Source organism: Ricinus communis, chromosome 3 (assembly GCF_019578655.1).
Source record: "Ricinus communis isolate WT05 ecotype wild-type chromosome 3, ASM1957865v1, whole genome shotgun sequence".
NCBI lineage: Eukaryota > Viridiplantae > Streptophyta > Magnoliopsida > Malpighiales > Euphorbiaceae > Ricinus > Ricinus communis.
In genome coordinates, this window is record NC_063258.1 from 32,139,568 (window position 1) to 32,159,618 (window position 20,051).

Here is a 20,051-nt window from a genome sequence, read left to right on the forward strand (position 1 = left end):
CATAAAATTATCAAAAAAAGTCTATTACTGAAAGGATTGGAAAAATGTAAAACTTGAAATTAAATAAATATTTTTTAAAATAATGTGTGTAATTTAAGATGTAGCTTTTATTTTTCTTGGACGCAATATATAGATAATAGAGTTTTTCACACAATATACAAAAAGAAATTAATTTTCATACATTAATAGAAATATCAGAAACTCAAACTCGAAACTATGACAACTAGAGAATTACTGCTGGCATTAGTTAGTTGACTGGTAGGTTTGTTTCTTAACTCAGTTCCTCCTGTCCTCTCTAGTTGGTTCTATCATCTACGATCACATTGCTCAATTCATTTTGCTAACCTTAGAAATCTGAGTAGCCATGGAACAATCATCAGAAGTTCAAGACAACAATAACCCTTTATCATCATTCTTACAGTCTCTTAAAAAATCTTCAAAACATCTCCAAAACAAATCTACTTTCATTACCCACAATCCCCAACCTGCCATAGAAGCTCTTTTCGAACTCCATAGAGAGCACGAGACCATTTTCTCTAGCAACCCAAAACTTTCTAAACTCTCTGAATTATTATTCACCCTTAGAACCCTACTTCAAAAGCATAAAGGATCCCCAGGTAATAGCCTTAAATCCCTCATTCACCGCCAAATAATTAACTACAGAATTTATCAAGTTGCATTTGCTATTGAAGCTGAGGTTCAAGCCTGTATTGATCAAGAAAATGTTCAGAATCTTGTAAAGATAAGTCAAGATCAAGAAACAGTAAGTGAGGAAGAGAGATTAAGGGTATTGAAAGAGTTTGAGAATCGTTTATTACTGGGTTTTGATAGTAATTTTCAAGAATTAGTTTTGAGAGCAAAAGGGTTCACAATTCTTGAATCTTTACTATGTGACTCAACTTGCTCGAAGAGGATTAGAGAACAGGCTGCTCTTTGTATAGTTGGTTTAGTCGAATTCAATAGAGATGTGTTTGTTGGGTTGGTTTTAATGGGTCCAATTGTTCAATCTTTGATATCAATGGCTTCAGGTTGTTCCATACAAGTTCTTTGTTCACTTATAAGATTGATCAAGACTCCATTGATTGATGAAATTGAATTGGATGGAGAAATCCCAAGAATTATAAGCCTTTTGAGGTCACAAGATTTATCAATTCAAGTAGCAGCAATGGATTGCATCTGTGAAATTGCATATTCTGGTAGAAAAGAAGTGATTGAAGCTATGATAGAAGAAGGGTTGATTGAAAAGCTGATGGAATTCCAAAGATCAAAATTTGGAGACAACCTAGTCAAGAAAGCGACAGATCAATGTACTGAGAAGAGAAATGGAGAAATGTGTGAAGAGGATATTGAGGAAGAAGAAGAAGAAGAAATTGTAAGGAACAGACCATTTGCAAGCTGTGTAAAGAGATTTGCAGTGCAAGTTGAAGTAGGAGATGGATTGAACTACCAAGAAAGAAAAGCCTTGAAAATGGAAATATTGAGGAGAGTTAAAGAAGCCTCTGTTTCTGAGGCAGAGGAGGCCTCTATTGTGGCAGAGGTACTGTGGGGTTCTTCATCTTGAAAAATAAATCTAAGAATAGATTGACTTCCTTTTAAAAAAAAAAAGAAAAAAATTCTTTTATTTATTGGTTTTTGTAAAAGTCATAAGATATCTTGATAACCAATTCTAGGGCTGCTGATAGGTAGGGGAGAGTAGTGTGGTGTTTAACATAAAAGGAATTTCAAAATTGAGATTTAATGGAGGTTGAAATATTGTTTTCTTTGCCTCTTTACAGTTGCCAAGTTTGCTTATTTTTCTTCTATTCTTTCAGCTTCCCACCATGGCTTAAATTGAGAAAGAAATAAAAAAAAAGTCATGAGCAAAGAAATTGTTTATTTACAGTAGCAGTATTCAGCAAGCTGTCATTCTTGCAGTTTACCTGGCAAATTCTGATACTTTAAGAAATTCTAGCTGAAAGCAATATAATTTCTGAAGTAATTGAAGTCATCATTTATACGCAATTTTCTTTTTTTCCGTTTCATGTGAAAGTTTATAGCTCGAACTGGTGGTGGTTGCATGACAACCGCGACTTTTATGAGTCATACTCAATTGAATAAGGTTACCCACTTAGGATGGTAGAACGGTGGCGGTTCAAGGTTTTAGTTTCAAAAAAAAAAAAAAAAAAACTCTTTAGTGGACTTGAGAATATTCCTCTGATCTCTTCATCAAGCACGAGAATCTCTTTGGTGGATAATTTTGTATTGATACTATTGAGTCTTAGTTTAATTATTTAATTAAAATATTTATTTTATCGTCCTTTTTAATTTTTGACAAAAAAGAAAAAAACAAAGTAAAATCAAAATATGAAGGAGAGTTTCTCTAAAATTTTAGTAATTCAAATGATATATCTATTTTTGTTTAGGCAGCAAATTTATAATCCAGTGTCTATTTTTCAATGTTTAATGATCATTAAAAAATTAATTATGTATTAAAAGAAACAGTAATTACACCCAGCTGATGGGATGTTTATACATCAACTGCCAATGCCCAACGCCATTATGGAACAATAATAACATATAAAAACTCTCTAATGCTTTCTTTCTTTACTTTCCTTCTAACTTATATTTAAGTTTTGTCAATGTATTCAACAAAAAGTTGATGGTAGACTTCCACTTTATATTAAATTATAGACTAGAACTGGTTTTCAATCTAAGAATGTGCAAGAATGGTAGGCCCATATATGTCACTTCATTTTTTTAGAAAATTAATTTATTATTAATATACTATTTTTAAAATTTAAATTAATATTTAATTAGAAACACAATTTTTTAATATAAAAACTCATATAATAATATATATAAATATAAATTTTATTTATTAAAAATAATAATTTTATTGTCAAAAAAATAAATTCGAAACATATTTAGGACATATAAAGATAGATATAGATTTATAATTTCAAACTCCAAATAATATGAATTCATATTATGTACATATGTTTTGGTTAAAGTAAATTTCATAAAATTTTGAAAGGTCAACTTGCCTGGACGGTATTTACAAGCTCAGGTTCAAATTCTAATAGTAACAAAAGAAATAGCAAGGGAATATTCTAAACTATGATTAGGAAATATTAATTGGATTTCCTTGCATATTGATTGGACCAGACCAACCATAAATTTGGAGTCAATAATTATTTTTTTTTTTTAATTAAAGGGGAGAGAATTAATTATAGTTAGCTAAAACCACCAAAACTCATACAACTTAATTTTTTAACAGTAATAGTGTTTCTCTACCTTCCGTCTCTGTGCCATTGTTTTTGGCTTTTTCCCTTTTACAAGAATCCCTCTCTTTTGCATTCTTCTAATTCACACCAAACCAGCCGTTTCTTCTTCCTTTTTTTTTTTTTTTTTTTTAAATTACATTCTATACACATTGTAGCCTACGTCATCTTCTTCAACCATTGGGATCTCAACATTTCACTTACCCGCTGACCTCTATTCAACCAACAGCTTTGTTTCCAAAGATCTGAAAAAACTTCACAGATCTCTGTTAATCTCTGCCTGTTTCTTTACTTTCGTTTTTCTTTTTTTAATTCGTATTTGATAATGAGTTGGAGATATAAAGCTGGTCTATTCTTGATAGCTGCTGTTGTTATTATATGGGTCACCTCTGCAGAAGTTACCCAGGTAGGTTTTGTTTTATTTTCATTTAAATTACATATCTTGTTTATTTTTGTATAAGATTAAATTTTTGAATTTGCAATCGGATAATTGAGGCAATTGATGCATACCCAGTTGCTGATATTTTCAGTTTATTAACAATTCGATTTTTGATTTTTGCTTTGCGAATCTTGGATACTTTGGACCTTCTAAATTCATAAAGAAGGTTACTTTGCTCTACAAGTAAAGGAGGTCAAAGCTCAAAAGAAAAATGGAGCATTTTGTATATCACTTAATCCACTTGCTATCTTTTTCCTCTTGAAAGTGGAGACTCAATTTCTGTTTCTTGATCTTTCTAGTTCCTTAGCGATACCATGAACGAATTCATAATTGGTGACGGTTTAAATGTATAGATTACACGATAACACACTGTGTTATAAGCTATTTTTGCATCTGTACAAACTGACTGATCCAAATTTTACAGGGTATCTTTACGGATTACAAGCAGCCATTTGCGGTGACTTATCTTGGAGCTTCTCTAATGGTGGTTTACCTTCCAATAGCATTTCTTAAGGACTGGATATGTAAGATACTAAAGCACCGTTCTTCTAAAAGCGGTAAAGATGCAGGAAGCCTAAATGAGTGTTCTGATGGATTAAATTCCCCTCTAAGCCAGAAAATTTTTGAAATGGAACTTCAGGGAACTTTGACCAGAAAAGACAGTGAAGCAGACCTTTCATCTGAAGCAGAGGGAAAGCCTTTGGTTCCCAGACACAAAGATGATTTAAACGTGTTGAAACATGACAAAGAGCTCACAACTCGAGAGATTGCCACCTATGGTTTCTATATCGCTCCAATCTGGTTTGTAACAGAGGTATGTTTTGTTCAGGACTAGTTGTTCATTCTAAATTCTGCAACATGCAAAAATCAATATTGTGCATAAATCCATTTTTTAGTTTTGGAAAAATCTATCACTTGATATAAATGTATGTGAGAATTGAATGATTTCCTCTCTTCAATCCCTGCATTTATATTGTAGTCTTGCTCTCAAAATATAATTGGCCGTTGAAAAATAAGTTCTCTGAATATAATGGGCGCTCTTAACACAATGTGATACATGCACATAAAGATGAGTTTTTGAATATTGTTTTCTGATACAAGCCAATTCTTATTATGCTGTGCGACTATGTTAATCCATGTGCTCCTACATTGTGAGGATAGGTATCCAAAGAGTGATGCATGAGTGCAAGTTATCTAGCTAGATAATCAGGCACCAGGTCACGGATCCATGACGCCTTTCTTGTTTCTGGTTTTTCTGTATATAAAATATTCTAACATCAAGTAGGTCTCTGGGTCAACTGGACATAGGTTTCATTAGTTTTCTACGCCATGTATTGCTGTCACACATGATCAATACGAATTTGCGGGGTTTAGAGCATTATTGGCTGTCTCATTGGATCCACTAAGCGAACAATATGTGAGGTTCAGTGAGCTGATAAAAGAACAACTAGGATAGAAAACCGTAAAATGTGTAGAATCATTCACAGCCATTGTAAGAGAAAGAGAATCATCCATAGCCATTTTTCCAAATGCTTGTCCAAATCAACTTTGTCCTTAACTTTATATTGTTGCATGGTTAAATTGATTAGGCCATATAATTTATGCATTGTTTTATGACTTTTCTGTTATACTATCAGATGCATGTGTATTTTTGCTAAAAGATTTAGAATTATTTCTGGAGCTCCTTTGTCTTGTTCACAAAGGATTTTGGTTAAAATCAGCATTAAGGAATTGAGTGAAGTTCTTGGTTATGGTTTTCGTTGTGGAGAACAGTATTTGTCAAATGCTGCACTCGCACGTACAAGTGTTGCAAGTACAACAGTTCTGTCATCAACGTCGGGACTTTTTACTCTCTTCATTGGTGTGTTTCTGGGTCAAGATACCTTAAATGCTGCAAAAGTAGCAGCTGTCCTTGTGAGCATGGCTGGTGTTGTCATGACTGCATTGGGAAAAACTTGGGCTGCAGATGAGTCTCAACTAAGCACTTCCATGTAAGCTCCATATCAGTTTTTTTTCTTTTAATTGCATCATATTATTTTGGCTTCTCAACTTATATCAATGCTGTTTGGTGTGCTTATTTGAGGAACCTTTTGCCTAATGTTCCATAGTCCAGGAAAGGATTCTTAACCCACTTTTATAGATTATTTTATTAATACATAATTGCAGAAGTGATAGACTGTTAGTGGAAGTCTATCCTCTATTTTGCACCTTGAGAATTAGGGCTGCCTTACAGCTGCTGATGGTCTACGTAAGAACTTGACATGCAGAACACTGCATCCCCAACTGTGCATTTAGTTGCCTCTAATGCAGAATGGCACTTCCAATTTTCAGCATGTGCATAGTTTGGGCTGCTATTTTTGTTCATGTTGCTCTTTGTACTGTATTTTTGGTTATTGAAGTTGATCCCTTATATTCAGCAATGGGAAGCGCTCTTTTGTTGGGGATCTTTTTGGCCTTCTCTCAGCCATGTCATACGGACTATTTACAGGTTGGTCATAGTGTCTCTTATTCAGTTTTCTTATCTACTCATCCAATGGGAATTTCTTTCTTCTTGTATGTAGTTATCGTTCCAATATTATTCTTGCAGAGTATTGTGATTCATTTTACAATTATTACTGCAGTGCTTCTTAAAAAGTTTGCTGGTGAGGAAGGAGAACGGGTTGATGTCCAAAAGTTGTTTGGATACATTGGCCTGTTCACGCTTGTAGCTCTATGGTGGCTTGGTAAGAGATTATTTTTTTAATGTCATCTTGATTAGGTGAAATTTTAATGGATCAGATCCATGGAATCATGCTTATAGCTCTCCAGGATGCAGTTAATTAACTTAGAAGCTCAACACCTTTGCTCCTATCTAGTCAGTGTTCAGCTGACTAGATAGGAGCAAAGGTGTTGAGTTTCTACTAGTCAGTGTTCAGCTGCTGGTGGAATTTATTACAGAGACCATGGAATTTCTTTTGTCTTATTTCAATTTTAAGCTTAGAGATAAACGTTTTGAAAATAATCTTCCTTGGAATATGTGGTTTAGAATTTTAATTACATGTGATTCTTTTAGTTATCATGCCTTTTTCTTGGGAAAAACTGACTAGAAAGCAACATGCAATTCCCCTTGAAATTCAATTTTTATTGTGTGGCCATATTACTGGCTGAGAGTTATTTGTCTACCAAATACTGAGTAAGTTCCCAACATGAAATTTAAAGTATATTTTTGTAAAGCTGCATTGGATGGGAACTGAATTAGAACTTTCTGATTTCTCCTCAGTGTTGCCATTGACCGCCTTGGGGATAGAACCCAAGTTCACAATTCCTCACTCGGCTAAAATGGATGAAGTTGTTCTTGCAAATGGCTTTATTGGAAGTGTCCTTTCTGACTACTTTTGGTAAATGAAAGCATTTTGTTTTGTTGTAATTGCTTCAGAAACTCATATTATAAGGTTTAGCTAAAGTTTTGCTCTATTATCCCTAGGGCATTATGTGTTGTATGGACAACTCCATTGGTGGCCACGTTGGGAATGTCGCTCACCATCCCTCTTGCTATGGTGGCTGATATGGTTATTCACGGTCGTCACTACTCAGCGATTTACATCCTTGGTTCTGCTCAGGTGATTGTAGTGTTTCAAATATTAGTACCCTTTTTTTGTCCCTCATAAGATAATAAAAAAAATGCGGGAGTGCTATGCTCTACCAATTTGTACACGCATATATAACCGTTGTGTTTGTTTTAGTTATGAGGTGAATGTTCAACGGAATAGAGCAAAGTGCATTGTGTATGGTTGTCTTTGAAACTAGTATAATAATCCCTCCATTCTGATGGTATTTGGTTGGTGGCAGGTTTTTGCGGGATTTGTGATAGCTAACCTTTCAGATTGGTTCTCAAGGAAGTTGGGATTATAGCACTGGGTGAAATCCCTGCGCTTAAAATCATACAGCCATTCTTTCTGGGGCATATCTCCACCGTTATGACTTAGATGCCACACTGATTTGATGCTCACAAATGATAAGTTGTAATTGAATTGTGTAAATGAAGAAGCTAGAGGTCTTATATTGTGGTGGGTATGGTTGTGCTTGGAGAGCCCAAATTGTAATAAATAGTTTTGGTGAAAAGAAAAAAAGAAATTTGTTCTCTCTATGTTTCTTTGGATCTTGTAAATATATGCTTTAAATTTATGATTTGATGATGATGATGTTCAAAAGCAAATAAATACCGGGCCACATAACATGATTGACAAATGAATTTACCTTTTTGTTACTTCTAATTCATGATCCACTTCCACTTCCCCGCACCTTGTTAAAATTTAAAGAAAACAGGCATTTGATTTCAAGCTTTTCTTTGCTCTGCTTCAAATATTCAATTTAATTTTGCCTTTGCCAATTGTTCTTAAATAAATGTTTTTAGGGTTACTCGATGACAGAATTTCAAATTAATTGTGAAACTTTTGTTGAATATAGTTACTTCAAATAAGATTATAATTTCAGATTCTGATATACTTACAAGTGGATGGAATCTGAAAGGTCTGGTGTTCCTACCTATATGACAATTTATTTTGTTTTTCCTTTTCTCCTTCTACTTTGGTGAGGATTTAATCCAGACGATTTTTGATAAATATTTCTTTAAAAATAATGTTATTTAAATAAATTAATTATATTTTCTTCGAATATTATTTTTTTATTTTTATCATCATCATCATCATAAAACACCAGAATAGTTTAAAAAGAAAAAAGAAAAAGAAATTGTTAATGGACACCCAAAATTGGGAAAAATAAATCAGTTGAAAACTAACGACAAAAACGGTGGCATCGCGCAGATCGAATCAAGCTTTGCAAAGTCCCTGCTACACTTTTGCTACTATGGGGTCGATCCTCAGATGGAAACCGGTCAATCTCATACTTTTCGCACAATTTTGCGTTTCTCTTCTCCTTCCGGCTCTTGCGGTTTCGTCAGGGTAAAGGTTTCTCAGCTTCGTGTTTCATCAATTCTAACTCCATTAATTCTATTTCAAATTACTCAAATTTCAATTTATTTATTAAACCCTGTCTATTTATTTAATTTCTTTTGAACCATTAGCTAGTTTACTTCGTTATTTCCTTCAACTGAAAGTGTTCTTGAAAGCTAATGGAACTTTAGGGTTTAGATATTGACTAGTTGTTTGATTTCTCATGAAGCCAACTGTTCCTTTTACAGGTCTAGCGACGGTCACAGCATCAATGGTCGAGTGAAGATCGGAGGTTCGTTTCTTTTTTTGGTTAAATTCCGGTTAGGCGATTTATGTTAATTGTTTTGCTAAGCTATGTGCTTGTGATGGTTTTTTAGTCCATTTTTTGAAAGTATGCTTTTTAGACTTGATTTTTTATTGTTCAAAAGGTGATATTTGCAATTGTATGAAAGCAAAGATAGAAGTGGTTCACAATCTATATGATATAATCATTAAGGAATTCTATTGTGATGCCTGGTTCAAGAGTTTGATTGTGGCTCATTGCTCCACACTATATATGATTAGTTATGTTATACCATGTCTTATTTTTCTACCATCCCTCTTGCTATGGTGGCTGATAATTGATGAATTTCCTTCTAGCAGGTTTGGGTATAAAAGGATTTGGTCTTCCTGGAAAACTATCTAGTGTCAAAGTTGTACTCAATGGTGGCCAAAACATCACTTTTCTCAGGCCTGATGGATATTTTTCATTGTATCCTACTATTTTGTGTTTTTTTATATTTTCCCATTTGCATTACTCCTGGGTATTTCTTCAAACTGTTCCTCTATTGATAACTGAATTAGAACATAAACATTAGTAAGTCGGAGAAATTGTGATCCCTTGACTTGTATGGTAAAAGTCACAACGTGCCAGCAGGAACTCATTTAATTGAAGTGGCTGCAATCGGCTATTTCTTTTCTCCAGTAGGTTTTCAATCTTCAGAAAGAGTTAGTTTGACATTGAATTTCTGTGTATTGTATTTCTCCTTATTGAAGTTTCTTTTATATGTTTAAGGTCCGAGTTGACGTTAGTGCCAGATTCCCTGGCAAGGTTCAGGCAGCTTTGACAGAGAACAGAAGGGGCCTGAATGAGTTGGTATTGGAGCCAATGAGAGATGAACAATATTATGAGGTTGGTCCTCCTTTTCATATTCACTCAGTAGTTTGTTAGTTTATCAATTACTATCTGTCTGATATGTGTTTTCTTCCAGATTAGAGAACCTTTCTCGATAATGTCTGTTGTCAAAAGCCCAATGGGTCTTATGGTGGGATTTATGCTGGTGGTCATGTTCCTGATGCCCAAATTAATGGAGAACATGGGTAAAGTACTCTATTTGTTTCATAGTTATATCTTCCAGTCATGGATTAGAGGACTTGCAGTAGATTTAAATGGACTGACCAGAGGACCGGTGATTTATCCCATAGGTTTTATAACTTGTTTATTCATCATGGGCACCTTCGGGTCTAAGTCAGACCTTGATGATGCATTATCTGGATCAATGTGACTTTGCTCACCTGCATTACTGACACAAAATTCCTGCAAATACTACACAACTCATGGATAACTGTTTTTTTTTTCTTTTCGCCATCATTCAAGATTTTTAATAAACATAAACGGTTATTCCTTTTCTTTTACATGCATCAGCCATCAGTTTTTATAATCTAGGTTTATTTTCATTCCCAGATCTTGCATGGACTAGTCAGTTTGCTCTGTGAAATAGCTTTTAGCAGATGCCCTGCGTTTTATGTTGTAACTTCCTCACTGATAATATTACTTGATTGTATATGGCAACAGATCCTGAGGAAATGAGGCGAGCACAAGAAGAAATGAGGCAACAAGGGGTTCCTTCCCTGGCAAGCTTATTGCCAGGAGCACAGAGGGGCTCATAGATAGGAGCCTTTATTCAAATTGGGCTAATTCACTCCAGGTCAGGAGCTGAAGAATCCTGCAGCATTGTGATTGAGAGGCTTTATTGGTGTCCCAGTGGAATGTCCAAGCAGACAATTAGCAATTAGTTTCTCAGCATACACTGATAATTCACTTTTTCCGCCAGTTTAAAAGATGCAACTTCTTTGTTTACATTACTAGCGATAGACTTTCATGGAAGACTTACACTAGCAATGTTGGATTATGATCTTAAAGATAGTTTTCCAAATATCCTTATTTTGTTTACATGAAGAGTTGACAGATTCCTCGTGTGTGTCAGACGAGTTAACAAGGAAATGGTGTTTTTGTTTCTAAATCTTCCGAATGTATTTAGTTAATCGTGGGGGCTTTGATTCGTGGGAAGAAGAATCATGATTGGTAATAAATAATGCAAAAATATATTGAAAAAGTGGAGGCTACTGAACTCTATATATGGATTGTGTTCGACTTATCATTAGGTGAAAACTCTGTTTCTGGATACCAAACTCCAATTGAGATACTGTGCTTAAATTTGAGAAATCTCTCAAATCTCCTTTTTTTAATTAGCAGCATTCACTTAACTATGTGCGTAGGCAGAGGCGAAGCCTATAAATATAATTACCCCTACTGAGCCTAAATTGTGAGGCCCATTAGCCTCCTATATTAATATGACACAAACAGCTCTTCTTTTTTTAATTACGTTCTCTGTTTCTATATCTATGGAAATGTATTCAAGCTGGTGTCCGTTACAGATTATCTTTTTCACTTGCTTGTTTTACTTTTGAAATACCGACAACTACATTCCTCCATCTTCCGTTCCGGTCCTCTCAATTTTCTCTGCCAGATCGTGATACACTAACAGGCAGCTATGGATACCTTACCAACAACGACAACTAAATCAGATAGGCGATGGAGATCGAAGCCTTTACAGAGTTCCAAACCATCTCTCGTTATGGCTTTCTTCTCCTGCCTCGCTTGGCTCTATGTTGCCGGACGGTTCGTTTTTCCTTCTTCTGATTGTTTCTCCCGATTCGATAATTACAATTTCTCTTCTAACCAAACAGGTTGCCTGTATAAAATATAGTTATGTTAAATAATAATTAATGCCTTTTCTTTTTCAATCCAAAACATGAAAATCTTTTGGAAATCACCAGTTTATGGCAAGACGCGGAAAACAGAATGTTGCTTTCTAATCTTCTTAAATTGAATTCAGCTCAGGTTTGCTTTCGCTTACTACTCTCTTTTTTCGGTTGATTTTAAATTCTTGTGATCTTACATCATTTTATTTTTAATTAATTTTGGCAGAGACCCAGGGTTCTTACTGTTGAAGATAAGCTAGCTGTTCTAGGATGCAAGTATGTTCCATTTTTCTCATTGAAATTAAATTTTATGAGCCGAAGATAGTGGGTTATTTTATTTTTATTGGTACTATAATAGTGTTGAAATGTAGAGATCTGGAGAGGAGGATTGTGGAGGCTGAAATGGAATTGACATTGGCCAAAAGTCAAGGGTACCTTAAGAATCAGTTACCACATAGTGGGTCTTCTTCTTCAGGCAAAAAACTTCTTGCAGTTATTGGAGTTTATACTGGATTTGGCAGTCGCTTAAAGCGAAATGTGTTTCGAGGGTCATGGATGCCTAGAGGTCAGTTAGGATTTTGATTGCTGTACATTTGTCTTTTTATCGAATCTATTCCCCTTCGGAAAGATATGTATGTTACTAATAAGAATGAGGTTAGTTTTTTCAGATAGTTTTAATGATGTTTTGGCTTTTAGTTCCACTTCTTGCACTTTGAGATTTGTAACACTTTTTAGTTTGAGACTTAATCTGCAAAAACAACTTCTTCTAGCATTTTGTGCTTTCTATTATCCTACTGTGGATTATGACTATTTGAGATCAGATTATTGAATTATCTGGGTAATCATTTCCGTTGCACTGCCTACTATTATTGTTTGTTTATCAAAGAGATTTTATTATTGTAGAGTGACTGCACTATTATTGTTTATTGCTGTCATCTTGCGTGATATTTCCATCTTTCTTTATTGGTTTCACATTGTAACTGATACCAATTAAAATATTATCATTAATTTCGAGATTTTCACATGATGTCTTCGGTGTAGGTGATGCTTTAAAAAAACTTGAGGAAAGAGGAGTAGTGATACGTTTTGTAATTGGGCGGAGGTTTTCCTTCACACTAGACCTTATTTGAGCCTTTCTTTTCCCCGACTTATCAATTTCCTTGGTTCTTATATTGTGCTATTTGATGCAATGGACTTCATAGTAACTTTATTTGTTTGAAACTGTGCAGTGCCAATCGAGGTGATAGCTTAGATCGAAATATTGACGAGGAAAATAGCTCAACAAAGGATTTCTTGATACTTGTAGGTGATAGAATTTTATGGTTCGTTTTTAAGTTTGTCAAATATATATTTCTGCAATCTCCTGCTACTATTATGTGGACTTTAGGAACATTTAAAGCAAAGAGTCTGAGTGCACTTATTAATTCATCAGGATGGTCATGAGGAGGCACAAGAAGAAATTCCAAAGAAAGCAAAATTCTTCTTTAGCACTGCCGTACAAAAATGGGATGCAGAATTTTATGTGAAAGTTGACGACAATATAAATTTGGATCTTGGTATCTCTTCAAATTCTCATTGATTTTCCTAAAGCAGCACTATTTGTGTACTTCCAATTATTCCTTAGAATTTTCCTTTTATTGGTTCTTTCTTCTATCACAGAGGGGTTAATTGGACTTCTTGAACGCCGTCGTGGTCAAGATAGTGCTTATGTTGGGTGCATGAAGTCAGGAGATGTGATTACTGAAGAGTAGGTGCTTTATAATATCTTGTTTTAGTATAGTTGTGATTAACTGAAGTTACTGGGTTTTTATTGCACAGATCAATTCTCCTAGCTGATTGTGCCTCTTGCATAGGTGTTATTATCCTGTCAAGTGGTAGAATACTTATGTTTGAACCCTATTTATAGCTCTATTATCTGTACTTGTAATTACTTAATCCTATAATGATTACTGTGAACTTGGTTTGAAAGTTCTCATTTGCCAGTTCTATTTTGTGTAAACTATCCACTATGTGGATCAATTATTTTCTTATTTTGGTTCTGGGACATCAGATTTAAGTTTGTCAACTTGTATTGATTTTTAGGGGAAAGCAATGGTATGAGCCCGACTGGTGGAAATTCGGGGATGAGAAATCGTAAGTGTTCTAATGTATCAATGATATACTCAATGCTGCTGGAGTGGCCACAATATGAAATCTGACCAAATTCTTATTTTGTGTTTCAGATACTTCCGGCATGCATCTGGTTCACTTTTCATACTCTCCAAAAATTTGGCTCAGTATATTAACATAAACAGGTTAGTTGTAGATACTGCAACTGAGGAAGTTTTGGTTTTAGATTTGAGAATTACTCTGTGGGAGTGAGTGAGGATAAACTTAGGTTATGGTTGTGAGTAGTGCTTATCGATAAATAATAGAGAATTTTGAAGAGATAAGTTGCTGAGTTCTTGTTTTAAGTCTAGGTTCAGAAATTTCACACTACATTATTTGTCTTCTCTTAAATACTAGACTTGCGCTGCTCATGATCATAAACATCAATTACAATCTGCATAATAAATCTTTTCTTGAATTCCTTATTGTATGCAGTGCATCTCTAAAGATGTATGCCCATGATGATACATCAGTGGGATCTTGGATGATGGGTTTACAAGCAACCTATATAGATGACAATCGCCTTTGCTGCAGTAGCATTAAACAAGGTGAACATGCTGCCATGCTTCATTTTGATGAATTCAACCTTTTCTAGTTAAGGTTTTTCTTTTTATTTAATGGCCAGCTTTTGATTTGCAGATAAAGTATGTTCTGTAGCATGATCAGAAGAGAGAGAGAGAGGCTTCTTATCACATCAGGATGAAAATCTTCTCACAATCAAATAGTACAGTACACATTTCTTTGTTGCATGCACTACGAGTTGGGAACCTTGGAGCATTTAGTAGATAAGACAAATTCTTTTCGAGGTGGCAAATTCCTTAGGATAAAAACACAGGCTAACAACATTGTGAAATCTGATAATCGAATTTTGGCATGTAACTGTTTCAACGAGTATGCTGAGATGCTTAACAGAACAGCTTCTTTCCCCTACACTAGTTATGTGATCATGTTTTCCTGTATATTCTCAAGTTACTCGCATCGAATGCATAGATTTTTCAAACGTTTGTTTTGTGAATTTGGAAATTGATCAGCGATACCCAATTACATGCCAAGATCAGACTGCTACGTCTTAGCATTAATTTGAAACTTAATTCAGGAATCAAGAGCTAGTTGTGATGACTATTCTGCTCTCAATTGCCAAATTGTCTACATTGTTTGCCTCTTAGCGTTATTTTTATAAAGTATTTGAAATATATTATTTTTGCATTAGAATATTGTTAGACCATTTCTTTGTACATAATGAACGCTACAATCTTAAAACTTCATAAGCAGCATTTGAAATTGGAATTGAAGAAATCTGAGATGGAACGAAAAGTGTTTTATTTTTATGTTAAAAGTAGTTTAAGTGAATCAAACACCAATAATCAAAATAATACATCAAATCAAACTCACCTTGAAGTTTCAAGACTCTTGGCTACCAGGCAATAGGCTGTAAAAATTCTTAATATAATTAAAATTATTATGAAGATAATTTTATTTATAAAAAAACCCACGTTAAAGTTGGTATCTTTGAGTTTATTACGAGTCGTAAAAAAATTGGCAAAAGCCGCATATGAACTTCCAATTTTTTGATCAAAGTACAGTTGACAGCTCAAATATATATATTTAGATTTTCATAAACTTAAATAGTCACATCTTTAAATAAATTTCGTCTATTTCACATGATACTAATTTTAATAGAATTATGAATTCTAAATTCATTATATTTATATATTAGTTATTTAATTATTAGTTTTTTCTATTTTATTTTATATTACATATAATGTATTTAATACTGGACGAAAAAGCTAAAACAGGGGAGAGAGCGGAATATCACAAGGCCACGAAAAGAAACAGAAAGACACAGCAAATGGTAAGTGTAGTGAAGTGGTATAAACCACTTACCTCTGTCCGTTTATCTCCGCCACTGCACTCGCTTCTCCGTTCTATTCCCACTCATCGCGTCCCTACCAGAAAAAGAGCAACCTTCTTTCGCCTCTTCAATTCTCTAAGCTCATCCCGTCCCTTAATTGACGACAAACTTAACGGCGTTGATGGAACATTAACTCCATCGACGGAGCTGTATCTGTACAATACAATGAGCAGAAATAAGGACCTTTTTAAACCTAAAGTTGAGGGTAAAGTTGGAATGTACGTTTGTGGTGTAACCGCTTACGATCTTAGCCATATTGGCCATGCTCGCGTCTATGTTACTTTCGATGTTCTCTACAGGTCTCTACCCTTTATCTCTGTTTCTCACTCCATTTTTTTAATTTGTTTTGATACTAATTAGTGTATTGTGGTCGTTTTGAATTAGGCAGATATCTTAAGCATTTGGGCTATGATGTTTGTTATGTTCGAAATTTTACTGATGTTGATGATAAGGTGAGTCTCTCTCTTTCTTGTTTACGAAAAAAAAAAAGTACAAATTTGGATATGTATAATTCTAGCTTCAGTATCTACTTAAAATTCACCTAAAGACTAGAAAAATCTACACTTTTGCGTGAATCCTAATCATAGGCAATGTTGTACTGTTATCTTTTATGTATGCTAGCAATGAAAACATCAATTTTACTCAATTCTCGACTCTAGATAAAATTGTAACGAGACTTAACTAGAAAATTTGGCTAAAAATCGCCTATTTTTAAGAACCCAGGATAAAATTGTAATTTTGTCAAAGGTTTGGATTTTTTAGTCATAAGCCTCTAGAATTGGAGATTTTGAGTGTTTCTTTTCTCTGATTGTTAGGATTATGCTTGTATGTGTATTTTAGTTTAATATGATTAGGAATTGATGGTTTTGTGCTTTAAGTATTGGTTGCCAACTATTTCTTTTTTTTTCCTTTAACACTGATATGGCAGGAGTGCTGAGTTACACTTTTCAAATCTGTAGATAATTGCTCGAGCAAATGAATTAGGTGAAGATCCAATTAGTTTGAGCAGACGATATTGTGAAGAATTTCATAATGATATGGTGTACCTTCATTGCTTACCCCCTTCTATTGAACCATGTGTGTCAGATCATATGCCTCAAATAATCAATATGATCAAACAGGTATATTTCCCAACACTAACAATGCGAATCTCGTACATTTGCAGGAGGTTAACCTTCCTAATGTCTTGCCATGCCATGTTTGCAGATTCTTGATAATGGATGTGCTTACAGAATTGATGGGGACGTTTATTTTTCGATAGATGGATATCCTGAATATGGCAAATTATCTGGGCGGAAATTGGAAGATAATCGGGCTGGTGAGCGAGTGGCTGTTGATTCAAGAAAGAAAAATCCTGCAGATTTTGCATTGTGGAAGGTAAGTATTTCTAGTAAATATTAAGAATGGACATATGAAATCAATGTATAACAGTATCCGCATTATTCAAGATGGTTAGATTTAATGTAGCCTATGTCTTGTGAAACCTGCCTAACCCTTAGTATATTTGACTTTTGTTTTATGATATCTTCTAGTTTGTAACTTGAGTTCCTTGGCAGATCAACAAACATCACATACAAGATATGCAATAGATCCAACCCTTTGAGTCTTGGCTTAGATGTGATTTCCAATCTTGTCTACTAATTGGTTTAATAATCCTGTCTGGCTTGAAATGTAAGTCGAATTCACTATAATCGTTGTCCTAGTTATACATCTACAACCTTTTCATTAGATGCCTTATTCCAGCAACAAAGAAGTTTAATATGCATGAGATAATAACTAATATAGCCCTCTAAACTGGATGATATATCTATGCCCGCAAAGTAAAAGGTAGAAAAGGGAAATGAGGGTACTTAGGTTGGTTTAGGTTGCCATTTCTGTTTTCCCTAATTTTTTTTCTCGATATATTTTTCAGTCTGCAAAAGAAGGTGAGCCCTTTTGGGAGAGTCCATGGGGGCCTGGTAGACCTGGATGGCATATTGAGTGCAGTGCAATGAGTGCTGCTTATCTTGGTCACTCTTTTGACATCCATGGTGGTGGAATGGACCTTGTATTTCCCCATCATGAAAATGAGATAGCTCAGAGTTGTGCTGCATGCAGAGGTAGTAATATTAGCTACTGGGTACATAATGGCTTTGTCACTATTAACTCAGAGAAAATGTCTAAATCACTTGGAAACTTTTTCACAATTAGGCAGGTAAAAGAATGCCATTTCTGGTTGAGTGATATCATTGTTCAGTTTTACAGATATAGGTACATCCATATTTGGACTGGTATTCTTGCTGACCTGATTCTTTTCAACATTTTATCTTTCCCTAGGTTATAGATCTTTATCATCCACTGGCCTTGAGGTTTTTCTTGTTGGGAACCCACTATCGATCTCCAGTCAACTACTCTGATGTTCAGCTTGAGAGTGCGTCTGAACGTATATTTTACATATATCAGGTATGCACACTTAATTCACCATCTCTTTTTTAACAAGCCATATCTTTTGAATTGCATTGGTTTCTACCCCTAATGTGTAATCTTCTTGCCTGGTTTTGGGTTCGTGGTAGCAAGATGCTGCAGTAGGTCTATCATTGGTTTTGGATTCCATTAATACATTGAAGGCATTTCAAAAACCATTTAGATAACTTGTTTTATACTTCTTATTACTTTCTCCCCACTAGTTCTCACAGTCATGTATTTCTTTAGATGAATGCAATATTGTTTTCATAAATCATTTGGTTGCAGACCTTGCATGACTGTGAAACTGTCATCAGCCAGCATGAGACGGCATTTGAGAAAGATTCTGTGCCATCTGACACTTTGGATGGCATTAATAAGTTCAGTGATGTGTTTGTCACCTCAATGTCAGATGATCTTCACACGCCTGTTTTATTGGCTGCACTGTCTGATCCATTAAAAATCATCAATGATATGCTGCATACCAGAAAGGTAACAAGCTTTAGATACATTTTCTTTCATTAGGATTAGACTTATTACTTGGAGATGTTGGGTGCATGGGTTGGAGGCTACTTATTAGGTTGTTAAAATATGGAGATACCTTAAGTGACAATCTAAGTGCATTGATAATGAATCTGAATGGAATTATTGTCAAGTTACTCTCTTTTGCATTAAACTGTAAATTTTGTTTGATTTCCATGATCCTCACTCTCTTTCAGCTTCTTCTTACTAGAATTTCATGTATGTGCAGTACATTGGCTTGTTATATTTATGAACTCGTCAAATAATCAAATTTAAGGATTAGATTAAATTAAAAATGTTATTTATTCTTGTTTATATATTAAGAAGATATTATTAGTAATAAATTTAGTATTTAAAATTGATTTCTCATAGATTAGAGTTCTGCTTTATTCTATTGGCCCTTGGCAAATCTTTTCACAACCCAATATGCATAGAAGACAATCAGGAAAATTCTTACGAAAATTTTGGATTTTAGAGAGCGAATCTAAATACTTTCAATATTCCTTTATGAGACAATCACATATATTTATTCCTAGTGCTATCACTTCTTTTAAGTTTTATTATAACACTTGGGTTTTGGAATTATTAATAGTTTACGTTTCTTTATGTATGCTTTCATGTTGTTACTATGCATGCATATAGAGTATAGATGTAAACCTTTCTGTAACTTTTTATTGAATGAATGATTCATGCAGGGGAAAAAACAGACAAAGAGAATACAGTCACTTGCTGCTTTAGAAAAGATAGTCAGGGATGCGCTGTCTGTCTTGGGGTTGATGCCAACGACTTACTCTGAGGTAAACTTACTGTTGGATTAAAATACCATTGTGGTATGGCAGAAAACTTGTACAATATATGCTATCTTTCTCTAGTTTAAAGTTCAATAAAGACTATTTCTTCTCACAGGTTCTGCAGCAACTGAGAGAAAAAGCACTGAGGCGTGCAAAGTTAACAGAAGAACAAGTATTGCAAAGAATTGAAGAAAGGACTGTAGCTAGAAAGAATAGAGACTATGAAAGATCAGATGCTATCAGGAAGGATTTAGCTACTCATGGAATTGCTCTCATGGATAGTCCAGATGGAACAAGTTGGAGACCAGCGATTCCTCTTGCAATGCAAGAGCAGCAAGCTGCTGCCACATGACTGGCTTCTTCTAGACTTCACATGCATGACTTTATGGTTCTTTCAAGATTAGAGCATATTTCTCCAAATGAAACTCAGGAAATTAGTTATGAAGCCTCCTAGATTATATATTGGGATGAGAAACTGTAAATTTCATGTACGAGGGAGCAAATTTTTTGAGGTGACCATGTAATAATACATTTTTTTAATGGGTTATACCAACAGCGACACAGCTGATGCCATTATTTATA

At 34.5% G+C, this 20,051-nt stretch overlaps 5 protein-coding genes across 9 annotated transcripts; all 5 read left to right on the plus strand.

The window, feature by feature from the left end:
• Positions 1–188: 188 nt before the first annotated feature.
• LOC8259421 lies at positions 189–1,759 on the plus strand. Its single transcript, XM_002515437.4, has one exon. The coding sequence runs from the start codon at positions 365–367 to the stop codon at positions 1,559–1,561; it is 1,197 nt and encodes a 398-aa protein (XP_002515483.2). The 5' UTR covers positions 189–364; the 3' UTR covers positions 1,562–1,759.
• A 1,443-nt stretch (positions 1,760–3,202) lies between these two features.
• LOC8259420 (uncharacterized transporter C405.03c) lies at positions 3,203–7,825 on the plus strand. Its single transcript, XM_002515436.4, has 8 exons — positions 3,203–3,666; positions 4,124–4,513; positions 5,473–5,690; positions 6,117–6,187; positions 6,321–6,422; positions 6,959–7,076; positions 7,163–7,298; positions 7,528–7,825. The coding sequence occupies exons 1-8, from the start codon at positions 3,586–3,588 to the stop codon at positions 7,588–7,590; spliced, it is 1,179 nt and encodes a 392-aa protein (XP_002515482.1). The 5' UTR covers positions 3,203–3,585; the 3' UTR covers positions 7,591–7,825.
• Positions 7,826–8,393: 568 nt separating this feature from the next.
• Positions 8,394–10,842, plus strand: LOC8259419 (ER membrane protein complex subunit 7 homolog). Its single transcript, XM_002515435.4, has 7 exons — positions 8,394–8,639; positions 8,879–8,922; positions 9,273–9,381; positions 9,530–9,593; positions 9,685–9,801; positions 9,881–9,989; positions 10,465–10,842. The coding sequence occupies exons 1-7, from the start codon at positions 8,545–8,547 to the stop codon at positions 10,557–10,559; spliced, it is 633 nt and encodes a 210-aa protein (XP_002515481.1). The 5' UTR covers positions 8,394–8,544; the 3' UTR covers positions 10,560–10,842.
• A 356-nt stretch (positions 10,843–11,198) lies between these two features.
• On the plus strand, positions 11,199–14,802 carry LOC8259418 (hydroxyproline O-galactosyltransferase HPGT3). 2 transcript variants are annotated; one of them, XM_002515434.4, is made up of 12 exons: positions 11,199–11,571; positions 11,730–11,793; positions 11,881–11,930; positions 12,026–12,219; positions 12,696–12,756; positions 12,884–12,956; positions 13,087–13,210; positions 13,314–13,401; positions 13,737–13,787; positions 13,877–13,948; positions 14,238–14,350; positions 14,442–14,802. In XM_002515434.4, exons 1-12 carry the CDS (start codon positions 11,444–11,446, stop codon positions 14,462–14,464), a joined length of 1,041 nt encoding a protein of 346 aa, XP_002515480.2. In that variant the 5' UTR covers positions 11,199–11,443; the 3' UTR covers positions 14,465–14,802. The 2 variants fall into 2 exon arrangements, with proteins under 2 accessions (XP_002515480.2, XP_048228109.1); XM_048372152.1 differs by lacking the exon at positions 11,199–11,571 and having other exon boundaries at positions 11,724–11,793; positions 12,013–12,219.
• A 747-nt stretch (positions 14,803–15,549) lies between these two features.
• On the plus strand, positions 15,550–20,051 carry LOC8259417 (cysteine--tRNA ligase, chloroplastic/mitochondrial). Of its 4 annotated transcripts, none has more exons than XM_048372147.1 (9): positions 15,550–16,013; positions 16,103–16,166; positions 16,674–16,835; positions 16,921–17,091; positions 17,627–17,908; positions 18,031–18,156; positions 18,445–18,648; positions 19,374–19,475; positions 19,585–20,051. In XM_048372147.1, exons 1-9 carry the CDS (start codon positions 15,565–15,567, stop codon positions 19,819–19,821), a joined length of 1,797 nt encoding a protein of 598 aa, XP_048228104.1. In that variant the 5' UTR covers positions 15,550–15,564; the 3' UTR covers positions 19,822–20,051. The 4 variants fall into 4 exon arrangements, with proteins under 4 accessions (XP_048228104.1, XP_048228106.1, XP_048228105.1 ...); XM_048372149.1 differs by having other exon boundaries at positions 15,873–16,013; positions 16,099–16,166; positions 16,643–16,835; XM_048372148.1 differs by having other exon boundaries at positions 15,873–16,013; positions 16,099–16,166.